The sequence below is a fragment of the Myodes glareolus genome, chromosome 8 (assembly GCF_982192425.1).
Source record: "Myodes glareolus chromosome 8, mMyoGla1.1, whole genome shotgun sequence".
In the NCBI taxonomy this organism is placed as follows: domain Eukaryota; kingdom Metazoa; phylum Chordata; class Mammalia; order Rodentia; family Cricetidae; genus Myodes; species Myodes glareolus.
Genome location: NC_142033.1, coordinates 1,587,629 through 1,603,560, shown reverse-complemented (window position 1 = coordinate 1,603,560; position 15,932 = coordinate 1,587,629). Strand labels below are relative to the sequence as shown.

Here is a 15,932-nt window from a genome sequence, read left to right as displayed (position 1 = left end):
CCTAAAACAGAAGGCGATTGTTTCTGAAGGTCATGAAGACTTTGGTTTCTGATGTTGCTGACATTTGAAAACTGCTTTTGCGTGTAGCAGGACTTGAGTAATACTTTTATTTATTTATTTTTTTTTAGCAAGAGAAAAAATTAAATTCCGGAATTCTTTCTTTCTGACAATGAATGCAGAAGATTCTTTTTTAAAAATTACTTTTGTTCTGCCTGTATGTATGACTGTGCACTTCATGCATGCATGACCACAGTGGCCTGTCAGGAGAGGGTGTTGTGAGCCACTGTGTGGGTGCTGGGAATCGAACCAGTGAGTACTCTTAACTTTGAATCATTTCTCCATCCCTGTGGGAAAGATTCTTTTTTGGGGGGAGGGGTTGATTCTTAAATAACAAATTGTCATATCTAAATAGCAGGACTACTTTTTTTGTTTTGTTTTGTCTCTCGCCCACAATAGCCTTTAATTCCCAGTGTAGCCAGAGGTCTCCTTGAATGACCTGCCTGCCTCCACTCCCAAGTGCTGGGATTAGAGATGACTACCATGACCAGTTTATTTGTTACTAGTAGTGGAACCTAGGTCCTCAAAGTTCATTTTTATGGAAAGACTAATTTGCTCTTTATTTGGGCACCTTCATTGCCTTGCTAGTTGGTGTAAGCGTAAGTGTGTCTTATGTATGTGATGTACACACACAGAGGCTGTCAGGGTCTGGATGTCTTCCTGTATTACTTTCTACCTTTTCCTTTTGAGGTAGTCTCTTACTGAGCCTGACCCTGGTACCAGGTGTGGTCTCAGGCATTCCTGTAACCTCATCACTGTGGGGACAGAGACAAGAAGAAAACTGGCCTTTGCTGTCAGCCCAGCCACAAAAAAAGGTTAAGTTTCATGTTCAGCAAGAGACTCTGCCTCAAAAGAATGAGGTAGAGGCTGGGCAGTGGTGGCACACACTTTTAGTCCCAGTACTCAGGAGGCAGAGGCAGGTGGGTCTCTGAGTTCAAGGCCAGCCTGGTCTATAAGGTAGAGAGTAACAGAGGAAGACACCCAGCATCCTCTTAAAGCCTTTGCGTGTGCACTCCCACACACATAGTCACAGTTAAGCTTACACTCATATACATACACACAGAGAGACAATAAAGGTGCTCAAATCAGTCTTTTCAGAAAAACGAATTTTGAGTTAATGATATCTACTTATGTAGCGTTGCTTGCTCTGAATTATGTCAATGCAAGTGTTCAAAATCTAAACAGATCTGACTTTTAAAAGTAATTAAATTTAGTTAGGTATGGTTTGACCTCTGACCTCAGGACTCAGGGAGAGGCAGAAAGATTACTACAAGTTTGAAGCCAGCCTGAGATATACACTGAGCACCTGACTCAATTCAGGAACAGGAAGGAGATGGTTCAGTAGATAAACAACCTTGCCACTGAGCCTGATGCCCCAAATCTGATCAGCAGAGCTGTGTGGAAGGGGATGATTGAGTATTGCTTGCAAGTTGTCTTCTGACTCCCGTATGTTTGCCCTGGCATATACGGCCCACCTGCAATAAAATATATATATATATGAAGAAGAAAAGGAGAGAGAGAGAGAGAGAGAGAGAGAGAGAGAGAGAGAGAATCCCAGGCTGGCCTTGAACTCACAGAGATCCACCTGCCTCTGCCTCTGCCTCCCAAGTGCTGGGATTAAAGGTATGCATCACCACCGCCAGCAAGATAAAAATATTTTTAGGTTGTCCTCCATCCCTTGAAAAATTAGGGTAATAGAGTCATACAATGCTATTGCTATGCTGGACAGTGGTGACACAGGCCTTTAGTCCCAGCACTTGGGAGGCAGGGACAGTTGGATCTCTGTGAGTTCAAAGCCAGTCTGCTATAAAGAGCTAGCTAGTTCTGAGACTGCAGAGATGGCTCAGCGTTTAAGAACACTGGTTGTTCTTCCAGAGGTCCTGAGTTCAATTCCCTGTAACCACATGGTGGCTCACAGTCACCTGTATAAGGTCTGGTGCCAACTTCTAGCCTATAGGGACACACACAGGCAGAACATTTGTGTGTGTGTGTGTGTGTGTGTGTGTGTATAAAATAATATAAAATAAATCTTAAAAAAAAAAGGGAGCTAGTTCCAGGACAGCCAGTGCTACACAAAGAAACCTGTCTCAAAAAAAACAACAAACAAACAAACAAAAAACAACAACAAAAACCCACACATAAATAAAATGCTATCGCTAAAAATAATTGGGCATACAGAATTTGTTTCAGGAAGCAGTTTTCAGATTGCATTCTCATTGAGTTTAGAGTTCTCATTCACATATAACTGTTCTTTTTACATGTTTAAATAATTGTTTACATTCCCCCCCACCCCCGCCGCCAGGTATCAGCAACTCAGGCTGGCTTCCAATTCACTATGCAGCCCAGGTTAACTTTGCATTTTTTTCCGGATCCTCCTTCCTGTCCCTTCCCCGTGTGGAGACAGCAGCACTAAGCTACCTCCCCAGCCCTAAAAAGAAAACGTTCGAGGAAGGGGGCTTAAATAAGCTCAGACTGCTCGCTCAGAGTGATGGAGGTAGAGAAAACGAACGACGGAAGTCAGGAATCCAGGAGACCACGGAAGTGCAGCAGGATAGTGCGGTGGGGTTCGTTTTGTTTTTACCGGGTAACTAAGAACTAACTGGAGATCCACACTCTGTCACGTGCTGGAGAACGATGCCAAGACAGGAACTCTCGTAGCTCAAGCTTTGAGGCTCTCAGGCCGGGCTTCCTGGTGGCCCTGTGTGCTGCGAATTTAGATGAATACTCCAGAAGTAATTCAAGTCATGGGAAGGCATGATTTCAGCGCACATTTATTTTTATTTAACTTAATTTTATCCTTTCCTGCTTAGGGAAAAAAATATATGTATTTCTGTGTGTGTGTGATTAAAAACGTCCTAGCGAAAAAAAATCCAAAACCTGTATTCCCTGTTCTCACAGCCAATCCTGATTGCGGGTTGCGACGAGGCACCGAAAAAAAAAAAAAACCATGAAAGAAAGAAAAAAAAAAAATCAACCCCCCCCCCCAAAAAATCCCCCAAAACCCTGACATTCATCCTCCGGCCAGCAGGGGGAGGCAGGCCGTGCGCCTCGACCGCTCCGGCCGCTCTCTTCCCCACGTCGCCGGCGTCCTGGCGGCGCTACATACTACGCATGCGCGCGACACTCCGGTCTTTTTCCCCCTAGCGCCGCCGGGCCCACAGGTCTGCGTGGAGCCGCGATTGCGGGTTTCTGTTCCGCAGGATGGTGAGTGGGCATCGGGGGCTCAGGGCGGCGCCTGCACGGGACCGAGGGTCCCCTCCTCTCGCCGATGTCCGCGCGGGGCCCGTCCAGTGAGGCGCGGGAGCAGATGGCACTCGATTCTCGGCTGTGCGGCCGCCGCTCCTAGCGTGGCCTTCATGGCTGCCGGGGGGAGGGGCTGCGGCGTTGGAGGCCCGGGACACGGCTTGCGAGGGCGGACGCCCAGCTCGACCCCGGCCGCCTCCCGGGGCGTCCCGAGGGCTGCAGTGCGGAAGCCTGGCCCGGGCCGGGGAAGTGGCTTTTAAACCGGGATTGTCAGCGGAGGCTGGACGCCGTGGCACTCCTGATCCCGGAAGCACGCGTCACCTGGGATTTGGCGACTTTAACCCCTTCCCAGCTAGTGCCTAGCCCTCGTTTTCGGTGTGTTTGCTGAGATCGGACTTTGGAGGTGACGTGAGGGTGTAGGTAGCGTTACCTAGTGTTAGTGTAAGTGACTGCGGAGTGTACGCTGTCCCGGAGCACCGATGCCCTCAGGTTTTCACCAAACGCGGAGGGGAAGTAAGAATTGTGAGGTTAAATTCTCGAGGTGAGGTGCCCAGTTTTCACTGTCCAGGATGAAGGTTGGCACAGGGATCAATTGGTACCGGTTCACGAGAAAGCAAGTAAAGGAATTGAAAGATCGTTTAAAGACAATACGAAAATGAGTTTGTACCTGCTAAGTAGAAGTAGGATCCTGCAGCTGTGGAAGGCTGAGTCTTTGGCCAAAGCCTTGCCTCTGCATCCATCTTCACAGGTTTTATGATGCTTGGTTATGTGTTTTCACGATCTCAGTCAGACTGTGAGTTGGGGTCGCATACTGGCTATTAACATTACTATTCACAACAGCCAATTTACAGTTGCGAAGTAGTGTGAGGAACCGTGTTAAAGGGTCGCGGCATTAGGAAGGCTGAGAGCCACTGCCCCAGAGTGGTTCTAGATTCCAGTCTGCTTAGAACCATGCTACAAGTTGACAGTTGTATTAATTTGCTTTTGAATGTTACTGTTACATGTTTTAACTCAAGGCAGAAGTGCCTATTAGCACACAGAAGCTATCAAATTCTAGGTCTTCTTGGGCTACATAGTGACAGCCTGCTCGGAAAAATAACACTGAAACACTTAGTAAAACACTGATAACTTTTTTCTTTCCTTTAAAGGGGTTTGTGAAAGTTGTCAAGAATAAGGCCTACTTCAAGAGATACCAAGTGAGATTTAGAAGGCGGCGAGGTATGAGCAGCTTTTCTCCTGGTTTTGTTTCTGAATCAGCTTCGTGGTGGAATATCCGTCTTAAATATTTTTGTTCTTACAGAGGGTAAAACTGACTACTATGCTCGGAAGCGATTAGTGATCCAAGACAAAAATAAATACAACACACCCAAATACAGGATGATAGTTCGTGTAACTAACAGAGACATCATCTGCCAGGTGAGTTATGTTTGAGTGTTGTGTGATCAGACTCCACAACTCTAATTTAGTTGCTGTGCTAGGGAAGGTTTTCTTGGAGTTAGGTTTAAAGCTGGAGCTTCAAAAATTGCTATTTTTGGCCGGGCGGTGGTGGCCCGTGAATCTGTGAGTTCAAGGCCAGCCTGAACTCTAGCTCTACAAGAGCTAGTTCCAGGGCAGGCACCTTGTCTGAAAAAAAAAAAGAAATTGCTATTTTTGGGGAAGTTTGAAAATCTTGGCCCAGTTTTATTGAGTTTGGGAGAAAGGCTGGGGAAGCAGGTTTGTATGTGGTCTATCTCCTAATTACTCTTGCAGAGTTTGTCATACACGAGTTCCTGGCTCTTACTCTATGCCACTTTACTTGTTAAAGAGGCTGGTAATCGTTTCAAAGTGGGAAGGCCCACTTTTTTATTACTATTATTTAATGAGCACTGGTGTTTTGCCTGCATGAGGGTGTTGGGTACCCCGGAACTAGAGTTACAGATAGTTGTGAGATACCATGTGGGTGCTGGGAGTTGTGCCTGGCTCCTCTGCGAGACATCTCCAGCCCCGTTGTTGAAGGTGATGCTGACAGGCAGGATCGCCACCTGGCTGTACAGTAAGGTCCTGGATTGAAAAACCGGCTTGCTATTTCTGTTTGAAGTGGGTTTTAAAATGTATGAAAATGTCTTCCACTTTGGAAACCCTTCAAGAAATAGCAGTTCCTGTATTCAGCACTTGCACGTAAGTTTTGGGTAGCTGAAGTTTGCTGGCTGGATGCACTTGCTTTCTATGCAAATTTATTGACAGTGAAGGGAGGCTGTCCTGATAACTAAGCACCACCTATCTAAGGCTTAGTTGAATTTAACCTAAAGGATATTTTAAGAATTGAGTTTTTTGTTTTTTACTTAATTTTTGGGGTTGGGAGATTTGAGACAATATGTGTAGCCTTGGCTGTTCTGGAGCTCACTTTGTAGACCAGGCTGGCCTGAACTCATAGAAATCCACCTACCTACCTCGGCCTCCAATGCATTTTGCACCACAGCCCTGATTTTTATTTACTTTTTTGTAATGCTAAGTTCTAACGTGTAGTATATGGTTTAGCCATAAGTTGACAAGTGATAAATTCTAGCTGTGGGTGGGGATGACCACACACACACACACAGATGTTCATAGAGCTGTCTCTGCACGCACACACACACACACACACACACACACCGTCTTGTTAAAAGGACTTAGGTGGGACTGGTGCTGGAGCAGCAACAAATACTTACCTGTTTTTTTCTCACTGCAGATTGCCTATGCCCGTATAGAGGGGGATATGATAGTCTGCGCTGCTTATGCACACGAACTGCCGAAATATGGTGTGAAAGTTGGCCTGACGAACTATGCTGCCGCCTATTGTACCGGCCTGCTGCTGGCCCGCAGGGTGCGTCACGGTGACTTCTGGAGAATGGAGCTGTTTCCTTGTGGCTTCAGGGCCACTGGCGTGGAATAGTTTTGTCTGCTTGTTTGTTTCTGGATCTGTCTAGACCAGCTCTTCAGGGGTGGGATCTGTGTGGTTTGCTATCCACTGGGGGTGGTCTGTAGCCTTGTGCAGTTTGAGTATTTCAGATTGTTTATGTGTTTACTTATTTTGTGTGTATGAATGGGGCACACGCCTGCTACAGTACACTGGTGGTCAGAGGGCACCTGCATGGGCTGGTTCTCTTCTAACCGTGTGTTCCAGGGTAAAGTACCTTTACCCAGTGAGCTGTCTAATAGCACAGAACTTAGCTTCTAATCTTGAATTTGAAAAGTCAATTATGAGAATGGTTTGTTAGCCAGCAAAGACCCAACTACCTAGAGGTGTGTGAATCTTTTACTAGCCTGTATTAAAAAATGTAGGCAAGGGGTGTGTCTACTCAGAGCCTTAGAATCTCATTTGATGGGATATCTATCACAGGTAGTTTATATAGACATTACAATTTAAGAACATATCCTCCCCACTTTGGAGGATGGACATTAATGTGTTTTTTTGTTTCGCTTTTCTACATGATTGACAGTATAAACTAGTAGGTGAAAATAGGAAATCTGCCTTATTTTTGTGTTCTCAGTTCTGACTGTTTGCAGTGTAGTCGGCAAGCAGCGTATCAATGTTGACCCCATCGTTCTGGGTTGCTAAAATATACTTTTGTAGGGGAAGGTTGCTGTGATGGGTAAAAACATCTTGGTGAAGTCTTGGCTTATGGTGAAACCCAGCAGAGGAGTAGCCAAATTAAAACATCACACAGCAGAGCTGCAGACAGCCTAGGATCCTACCTAAAATTCTACTAAGACTACATCTGATGACACTCAGCATTGAGACTGAAGAAATACAAAAATCACACAAGTAAATGTAGGAATGAAGTTGTTCCATTGTTAGATGAATACATTTAGGGTAGTTTGAATGCATTGAGATAGGTTTTTATGTTGTCTTCTTTGTTCATAGCTTCTCAATAGGTTTGGTATGGACAAGATCTATGAAGGCCAAGTGGAGGTGACTGGAGATGAATACAATGTGGAAAGCATCGATGGTCAGCCTGGGGCCTTCACTTGCTATTTGGATGCAGGTCTTGCCCGGACTACAACTGGCAATAAAGTTTTCGGGGCCCTGAAGGGAGCTGTGGATGGAGGCTTGTCTATTCCTCATAGGTAATAAATAGTATTCAAGGTTTCTGCCTTGACTCCAGTATTTCCTGTTTGTTACTGGTTGTACAGTGACAGTCATTCTGTGCCTGCTGTATGTTAGATGCTGTGCACAGGAAGGGATTGTAACCTGCATTAGTAAAGAGGAGACAAGGTCTCACTATCTAGCCCAAGCTAGTCTGGAACTTGAGGTGATAATCTTCTTGCCTCTGCTTCCTGAGTGTTGGCATTAAAGGCGTGTGTCATCACTGCCTAGCCCTGTACATTTTCTTTTTCTGGTCAGAGTAAAAGTTGATTTATTGAGTTGGGTGGGGTGTGGCTTTTAGAATATACATTTAGAAACAAAGCTTTCAGCCATTAATTAAGATTGCTGGGCATTCTTGGAAATTAAGTACATTAGCTTGTAGTTCCTTGAAGTTGGTATGACTTATTGGCTTACAAATTGCTCCTTGAATATCTCATTCATTGTGACTTTAGACAAATCACTAATTCCTCTTATCCAGGGTTCTACTGAGAAATAAAAGGATTGGAGGGATGAGTTTGGGACTGCTTCCTGTGCAGTGGGCAGGGGAACGTAAGGAAATACTAATCTGAGCAGGACGGCAGTAGCACACGCCTTTAATACCAGCAAGGCGGGTGGACCTCTGTTTGTGTTGGAGGCCAGACTGGTCTGCAGAACTACACATAGAAACCTTGTTGAAATAGAAAGAACAAAAAAAGTGCTGATCTGGCTGTGAATGCTTGAGAGACAGAAGGATGGCTACCCTGGGCAGTATAGAGTTGATCTCCATGAAGATAAAAAGCAATTTTGTTTATGGAGTCTTTATCTTGTGGAATTGAGAGTGAGCTGCTAGTGATGACATCCTGCTAACTGAGCAGTTAGTAGTTGGTCCTTTGACTGCATATGATGCGATAACTGTTTCAAGACGGGACTGATGGCAGCTCCTGAAGTGAATTCCTGGGAATGTAGTAGTTTCTTGTGTGAACACTAAAACATGAAAATTTCATTTTAGTACCAAACGATTCCCTGGTTATGATTCTGAAAGCAAGGAGTTCAACGCAGAGGTACATCGTAAGCACATCATGGGTCAGAACGTTGCAGACTACATGCGCTACCTAATGGAGGAAGATGAAGATGCTTACAAGAAACAGTTCTCTCAGTACATAAAGAACAATGTTACTCCAGACATGGTAAAAATTTACCTGAACATGCCTGTTCACTTGAACAAATACTTGTTTCAGTGGGTTGTAATCTTAACTGAGGTTTATTTCAGTTGCAGAAAGGAAGGTTGCATGTTTCTCTGGGAGGATAGAGATTGGCTCCTGGGCTGCTGCTGCCCTAAGTGAAGTTAGCATACTGGGTGGGAAGGTACTTTGTGTGCTGACATAAGTGGGCTTCCAGGATCTCCAGCCTTGGGCACAAACAGAGTAGCAGGAGTGGTTTCTGCACTGCCTGCCTCATCTCGCTGGTCAGATTTTCAGTGCAGTTGTGCAAACTCGATCACTAGCTCTGCATAATGTGGCAGCGGCTAAGGGAACCAGGTTTGCTAGAGCAATTGTGGTGACAGCAATGCACCGGCCTCAGGCGGCTACTGGGGTGCCCATTCTGTCCCAGAACAGGTCTGCTGTTTCTCAATTATTTATTCTTTATTGAGACCAGGCTTCACTTCTGAACATAACCAGGGAAGTTGATATTCAACCAGGATTGTCTTTGAACTTGAACTTAAGATAGTCCTGCTTCTACCTCCCAAACCCTACCCTAGTGTTGGAGATAAAGGCACGCACTATCATGCCCTACTGTGACTAACATTTTGATTTTTGGATGGAATGAAAAATACATTTTAGAGTTTATTAATCCTGGGGAGCTGTACAGGTTGTTTGCAAAAGTAGGGGTCAGGGGAGATACTGTGTTTGCTTGCAAGAGTGAATTTGGTATTAGAAATCTAGGATGATTAGATTAACACACTGGAATAAATCCATGGCCAACCTGGTCTCCAGAGTTAGTTCCAGGACAGCTAGGGAGGCTTACACAGAAACCCTGTCTCAAAAAACAAAAACAACAAAAAAAAATGTGTGTGTGTTATAGAGAGCATATCACACTATTCCAAAGCTATTATAACTGAAAAGTATAGGTTGGGAAGCACAATTTTCTGTGGTCGTATGCGTTGGATCATCATTTGAAACTAAATTCACAGCTTGAGCTTTTAAGACAGTGAAAGCATGAATAGTGACTGTACTTCTGCAGGCTTTTTATGGGTCTTGTATTGACCTACTTATGTTGTGTTTGCTCCAAACGTCACGTTCCTGGGCTTTGGGTGCAGTTTTTAAAAGATTTATGTTATATATGTATATAGTGCTTTACTTTGTGTGCCTGCATAACCAAGGACATCAGATTCCATTGTAGATGGTTGTGAACCATGATGTGGTTGCTTGGAATTGAGTTTAGGATTTCTGAAAGAGGCTGAGCCGTCTCTCCAGCCTTGAGATGCATATTTCTTCATAGCTTCCTGTGTTCGTGCCACACTGCTCTTTGGCTAATACTTTTTATTTTGTGGTATTCAGGATTAAACCCAGGGTTTTGTAGGGCTAAACATATGTGCTCAACCACTGAGCTTCTATCCCAGGCTTTTTGTTGTTTTCTGAGACAGGGTTTCTCTGTGTGACTCTTGGAGCCTTTCCTAGAACTCAGTCTAGACCAGGCTGGCCTTGAACTCACAGAAATCTTCCTGGCTCTGCCTCTCAAGTGCTGAGATTAAAGGCCACCAGTGCCAGCTCCCATAGTTCATTTTATCTGCAGCATTCTCTTCTTGTGGACATGTATTATTCTCTACAGACATGATTTACAGTGTGAATGATTTTCACCTAAATAACCCCCCTCATCTACATATGGGAAGCTGTATTTGTTCTCTGTTGGGAAGAACCAGGTTTACTTTGTTCATGCAGACGTTCTAGCTATGGTGGACTGTGATGGGGGAACTTATTTTCTGAGAGGGAATCAAGCATATAAGGTACTAGGATTGCCAGCCTAGGCTACCACATTCAGCCAAGAAACTAACCTTTTTTGTGGTGGTTGTTTTTTTGAGACAGGGTTTCTCTATAGCCCTGGCTGTCCTAGAATTCACTCTGTAGACCAGGCTGGCCTTACAGAGATCTGCCTGCCTCTTGAGTGCTAGGATTAAAGGTGTGCACCTCCACCTGGTTTTTGAACATCCCTTCTAAGGGGGCTAGAGTTAATACTACACATTCAGGATCACAATTTTGAGGGTTATTATTATTATTATTTTAAACAAGTTTAGAATCCAGTTTCCAGCAACAATTTAATCAAATAGGTAAGGTTTGAGGTTCTAGAGACTATACTAACTACCACATAAAAATAAATAGCAGAGTATGTCTTCTGTGCTGGGAACTGCTTTAAAAAGCTCGTCATGTAAAAGTAGATTGTAAACCTGCAGTATATGAGACAAAAGAAAATTGGTTTCTAGATTTCGTGGGGCCCCTTTCTGTGTCCTTTTGCTGACTCAGTTGTCAGTGGACCTTCCTTACCCCTGTATAGTTCCCATCTTAGGCCCTTGGTCTGGCGTGTGCCTTTTCTTGAAAGAATGCAGATAGCGGTTTATTTCTATAAAGATAAGTTTGTTGTAGGCGGGGCATGGCTGCCTCTCAACATAAGTAGACGTGAGAATGCTGTGAGGAAAAGGTAGGTTACACTTTGGTATTTATCAGGTAATGTCAGCTTAGTTCTTTAGAGAACTGAGATTTAGCAGGACAGATGAGCAGGCCGTGAAGTACTGTACCTTAATAATAGGGCATCTGAAGAGAAGGCAAATACTGTTTGCTTTGCTTTGTTCCAGATGGAGGAGATGTATAAAAAAGCCCATGCTGCTATACGAGAGAATCCAGTCTATGAAAAGAAGCCCAAGAGAGAAGTGAAGAAGAAGAGGTTTGTGTTCTACCGTTCTCTAGTCATAAGGTTTCATCTCGCTGGTCAGATTTTCAGTGCAGTTGTGCAAACTCGATCACTAGCTCTGCATAATGTGGCAGCGGCTAAGGGAACCAGGTTTGCTAGAGCAATTGTGGTGACAGCAATGCACCGGCCTCAGGCGGCTACTGAGGTGCCCATTCTGTCCCAGAACAGCCCTGCATATTTTAATTGACTCCTATAGAGGAAGCACTGTTACAGAGTCACAGTCCCCAGGACTCACTATGGTGCTATATCTGTCTGCCTGTGAATTCATAACAGTCTGCCTCCTAATCTCGAATAGTAGGCTTGTAGCCATTCTCAGCTGAGGATGGCAGTGAGAATCTAGCCATTGCAGCTAACTATATGCATTAGAAGTTGAGGTGGGTGGTGGCACAGTTTATGATCTCAGCACTCAGGCGGTTGAGGCCATGAGTACAGTCACCTAAAGGAGAGAGAGACAGATAGCTATGAAAACCATCTCTCCAAATAATGAGGTTTGCAACCTCCATCCAGTTACAAAGTCTGCTGCTTTTCAGCTGAATTTGGGAGCTATATTCCTGCCTTTCTTAATTTTTACTTTGTTCTGTAGGTGGAACCGTCCCAAAATGTCTCTTGCCCAGAAGAAAGATCGGGTTGCTCAAAAGAAGGCAAGCTTCCTCAGAGCTCAGGAACGGGCTGCTGACAGCTAAAGCAATTTTCTATGAAGATTTTTTTCATAAAGATAATAAACTTATTGACCAAGCAGCCATTTCTGTGTTAGCTAAGCCGTTATTATAAAACTGGGGGATAGCATGAAGTCATGAAATCAAAGGTGTGGAACACTCAGATCCACTGCCTCTGCTGGGATTAAGGGCAAGTATAACCATATCTGGTGGCAATTTCCCCACCTCGACAAAACAACAAGCTTATTTTTCCAGACAAGCCGTCTTCCATGGATTCCAGCAGAGCTCTTGGGTTTCTAGTCTTCCTGGAAGGAATTGCTATCCTTTAGCTTGTCCGATTTGGTAAGCTACAGACCCATGATCGTTAGGATATAGTTCTTCCAATGAGGAAAAAAAACCTCAAAGTCAGTCTTAAAAGCAAACCAGTGTGAATCCATGGCTGGAAGATTTGAGAATGATTTTAACAATCCGAACAGAAAGGGTTTGGGGCTTTTCTAGGCTTAGTTTTTATTTATTGGCTGGTTGGTTTTTTCAAGGCAGGGTTTCTCTGTGTATCAGTTCTGACTGTCCTGGAACTCACTTTTTAGGCCAGACTGGTCTCTGACTAACAGAGGTCTGCCTGCCTCTGTTCTGGGGATTAAAGGCGTGCACCACCACTGCCTGGCCTTAAGTTTTATTTTATGTAAATCTTGAAAGGTATGTGCCAGACTTGAATATACATAGGAAGATAACTTGAAAGGGTCCAATATTAAATCTTAAATTTACGTGGGAAAAAACCAAGTGATATATTTATGCCTTCTAAGAAGTAACTTGGTTCCACAAGAAAATTGTCTTCTGTGAATTATGCCAGTCTCAATAGCCTCGATGTATTTTTTTGTCAGCCGAGGTGGCTCAGGATTTGAGCCTCTTAAAATGTCAGGCTGAAAACAGTTACTTAGGTACATCCCCAGCATAAGGTAATGTCTGTTGGCTGATTGATTCTAAGATGGCCCCATCAGCTCTTCAGGTTAATTCCAGTCAGTGGCAACTTGATGTTAACATGTGGAATACATGAATCTAAGAGTCGCTCTCAACAGTTTCTAAACTCCATCTGGAGTTAAAATGTGTAAGTATAAGACAACAAACCAGTCTTTTAATAAAAGGAGTCATTTTAATTTACCTGTGTGTCACTTTTAATTTGAGTTAATGTGCAGACTTTTTACCATGCTAAAACATTAGTAAATTCATATAAATTTCCTTGTTTACACAGCAGCTTCAATGCAAACAACGTGTCCAGCAATGGGATTTGCTAACCGATCTACAGTGCACTCACTGTTTATGGAATGAGGTTTTTCACAGCATTAATTTCAGTCAAAATATCAACAGTGAATGTACCTGTGAACTTGTGAAAGGGCAGGGATGAGTTTTGGACATCAACACATTGCAGATGATAACTGGCTTCATAGCTCCAGGGACAGAAGCCGTTCCTTTAAATGTTCTTAAAATTATATGTAGATTCTCAGTGATGGCGATGCTATCCAAAAGAACTAAGAGTCATTTGTGTAGGAGATTTTCTTCCACAATAATGTTTTTAGGTTATTTAATATCAAAGAATGTTCCATTTCCATTTGATTTGCTGTGACTTTGAGAGCAATACAAGAATAGAGCTGCTTTTCCAGTTCTTCCCGGATTTCACTTGGAGCACCATGCAGTAAATAGTCTTTGAGTAACTGACAGGCTTTTGCCAAGTTTGGCTGTATTACTTCTGAAGTGCATTTCATTGTGCTCTGGTCACAGCTAGTTCTACAGTCTGTACCATAGACACAGTCCAGGTCAGACTCACAATGGCGATCCTTAATAAGTTCCTTTAGGTTGGTCTCTGGCACAATTTTTCTCATATCCACCATCTTCAAGTCATATTTCTCATTGTATCCTAGGTTTTTGGCACTGGTGTCACACATGAGGAAGTTTCCATAGGGGCCATGGAAAACATCCTCCACAAATTCTAGAAGTCCTATGGCTATCTTGGCCTTTCTAGGCCAAGACGGTGTGAACAACTGGTCCATGCTCCTTCTGAATCCAGATGGAATAAAAAGTTCAATGACCCATGGAAGACTTATTCCGTAGAGAGAGGTATATTCAACACTTTCCATCACGTAGAGGTCACCACAGAACCCCATTAGTTTTGGGGTGTGTTCTTTATCTTTAAGTATGACCATCAGAAGAAACTCATTCAGTTGGAGAAGGGCCCATGCTGACTTGGCTTCTCCTAAGGAGACCTGGCCATCTCTGTCTCCGTCAGCCACTGTCAGGATGAGGTTGACCAATTCAGAGAGGTTTCCTTGGTCACCTAATTTTGTCTGTCAAGATAAAGATTTGTTGAGTTACAAAGGAGGAATAAAAATTAGGAGAATCAGGGCTGGAGAGATGGCTCAGTGGTTAAGAGCATCACCTGCTCTTCCAAAGGTCCTGAGTTCAATTTCCAGCAACCACATGGTGGCTCACAACCATCTGTAATGAGGCCTAGTGCCCTCTTCTGGCCTGCAGACAGAATACTGTATACATAATAAATATTTTTTTTAAAAAAATTAGGAGAATCCTTAATTTAAGCTTGTGTATCTTAGCAAGTAAGTCTGAATATAAAAAAAAATGCTGAAATGTTCTTAGTGCCAGTCTAGAGTACCATGTGTGAGGGTCCTGAATTTAATCTCTAGTCCAAAACAAAACCAAAGGCATCTCTGTAATAGAATCAGTTTGTAGGTCACATGATGGTGCTAGCAGTTATCTTGCCACAGAATAAAATGCCTTACATCTCCTAAATACCAAACATGATTATCATATGTATACTGTGTGTGTGTGTCTGGGCACACATGCAGCGAATGTATGGACTTGGTGTGGGGTAGAAGTTAGAGAGCTTGTAGAACTCAGTTCCCTCTTTGTACCATGTGGGTTCTAGAGATTGAACTCAAGTTAATAGGCTTGGCGGCAAGTGACTTCTGAACCATTTCCTTAGAATAAAAAAGTAAGTTACTTTTAGTTACTATTTTTGTTTTTGAAAATAAAACCTAAAAAAAATTTTAAATAAGAAAAACCTAAACAGGTTTTCTTTATTTTGAGATGGCCTCTTGTCTTTGCCTGCCAAACCCTGGGATTATAAACATTCACGAACATGGATTTACATAATTTCAAATCCAATGTAATGGTGCGCGCATATAATACTATTTACTCAGAAAGCTGAGGCAGGAGGATTACAATTCAAAGCCTGTCTGGTCAATTTAGTCTGTTTCAAAATAAACTTAAAAAGATAAAAAGGAGTTGTGTGATGCTGGAGCACACCTTTAATCCTAGCCCTTAGGAGGCAGAGGCAGGCAAATCTCAGTGAGCACGAGGCCAGCCTGGTCTACAAAGTGAGTTCCAAGACAGCCAATACTACTACACAGAGAAACTCTGTCTCAAAAACAAAACAAACAAAAGATAAAAGGGAAGGGCTAGGGATATAGTTTAGTGGTCCTTGGTTCATTCCCCCATATAATGGGAATCCAGGTATTGAGACTACATTAATTTTATTTCACTTTTTTGAATCAGATTTATTATTTATGTACATGGCCTCACATTGTAGGCCAGGCTGGCCTGGGACTTAACTATGTATCCCAACTAAACTGGCCACAAACTTGAGGCAACTTTCCTGCGTCACATCAGTCTCCCAAGTAGCTGAGATTACAGGTATAAAATGCAGTGCCTGGTTCTTGTTATCAATTGAATGTCAAAATGTGCAGCAATCGAGTGCCCCTTAATTATATTTATAGCTATTATAAATAATATAAAGGTTAACATCCATTTTTTCCCTTTTATTGGAATCATTTCTTCGGGATGGAGTCTCGAAAGAAAAGAATGCTAACAATACGACGAGTTAAGACAGGGTCCTGTGGGTTCCTCTGTGTGAACCCAGC

The 15,932-nt window shown here is 43.3% G+C and overlaps 2 protein-coding genes and 3 non-coding genes across 7 annotated transcripts in view; 4 read left to right on the top strand and 1 right to left on the bottom strand.

The window, feature by feature from the left end:
• The first annotated feature begins 3,129 nt into the window (after window positions 1-3,129).
• Rpl5 (ribosomal protein L5) lies at window positions 3,130-13,161 on the top strand. 3 transcript variants are annotated; one of them, XM_048447066.3, is made up of 8 exons: window positions 3,130-3,261; window positions 4,449-4,518; window positions 4,601-4,716; window positions 6,008-6,142; window positions 7,184-7,386; window positions 8,394-8,571; window positions 11,232-11,320; window positions 11,931-13,161. In XM_048447066.3, exons 1-8 carry the CDS (start codon window positions 3,259-3,261, stop codon window positions 12,028-12,030), a joined length of 894 nt encoding a protein of 297 aa, XP_048303023.1. In that variant the 5' UTR covers window positions 3,130-3,258; the 3' UTR covers window positions 12,031-13,161. The 3 variants fall into 3 exon arrangements, with proteins under 3 accessions (XP_048303023.1, XP_085547638.1, XP_087764881.1); XM_085691512.2 differs by having other exon boundaries at window positions 8,394-8,572; window positions 11,236-11,320; XM_087908755.1 differs by lacking the exon at window positions 6,008-6,142.
• LOC125408683 (small nucleolar RNA SNORD21) lies at window positions 8,230-8,323 on the top strand. Its single transcript, XR_007234533.1, has one exon. It is a non-coding gene; the product is annotated as a small nucleolar RNA SNORD21 (small nucleolar RNA).
• Window positions 8,870-9,002, top strand: LOC125408685 (small nucleolar RNA SNORA66). Its single transcript, XR_007234536.1, has one exon. It is a non-coding gene; the product is annotated as a small nucleolar RNA SNORA66 (small nucleolar RNA).
• Window positions 11,385-11,517, top strand: LOC125408684 (small nucleolar RNA SNORA66). Its single transcript, XR_007234534.2, has one exon. It is a non-coding gene; the product is annotated as a small nucleolar RNA SNORA66 (small nucleolar RNA).
• Dipk1a (divergent protein kinase domain 1A) overlaps window positions 13,134-15,932 on the bottom strand; it is an 82,426-nt gene continuing 79,627 nt past the window's right edge. The window contains exon 5 of the mRNA XM_087908753.1: window positions 13,134-14,342. Coding sequence (XP_087764879.1) covers window positions 13,530-14,342 — 813 coding nt within the window. The 3' untranslated portion in view covers window positions 13,134-13,529. The remainder of the gene's footprint in view (window positions 14,343-15,932) is intronic.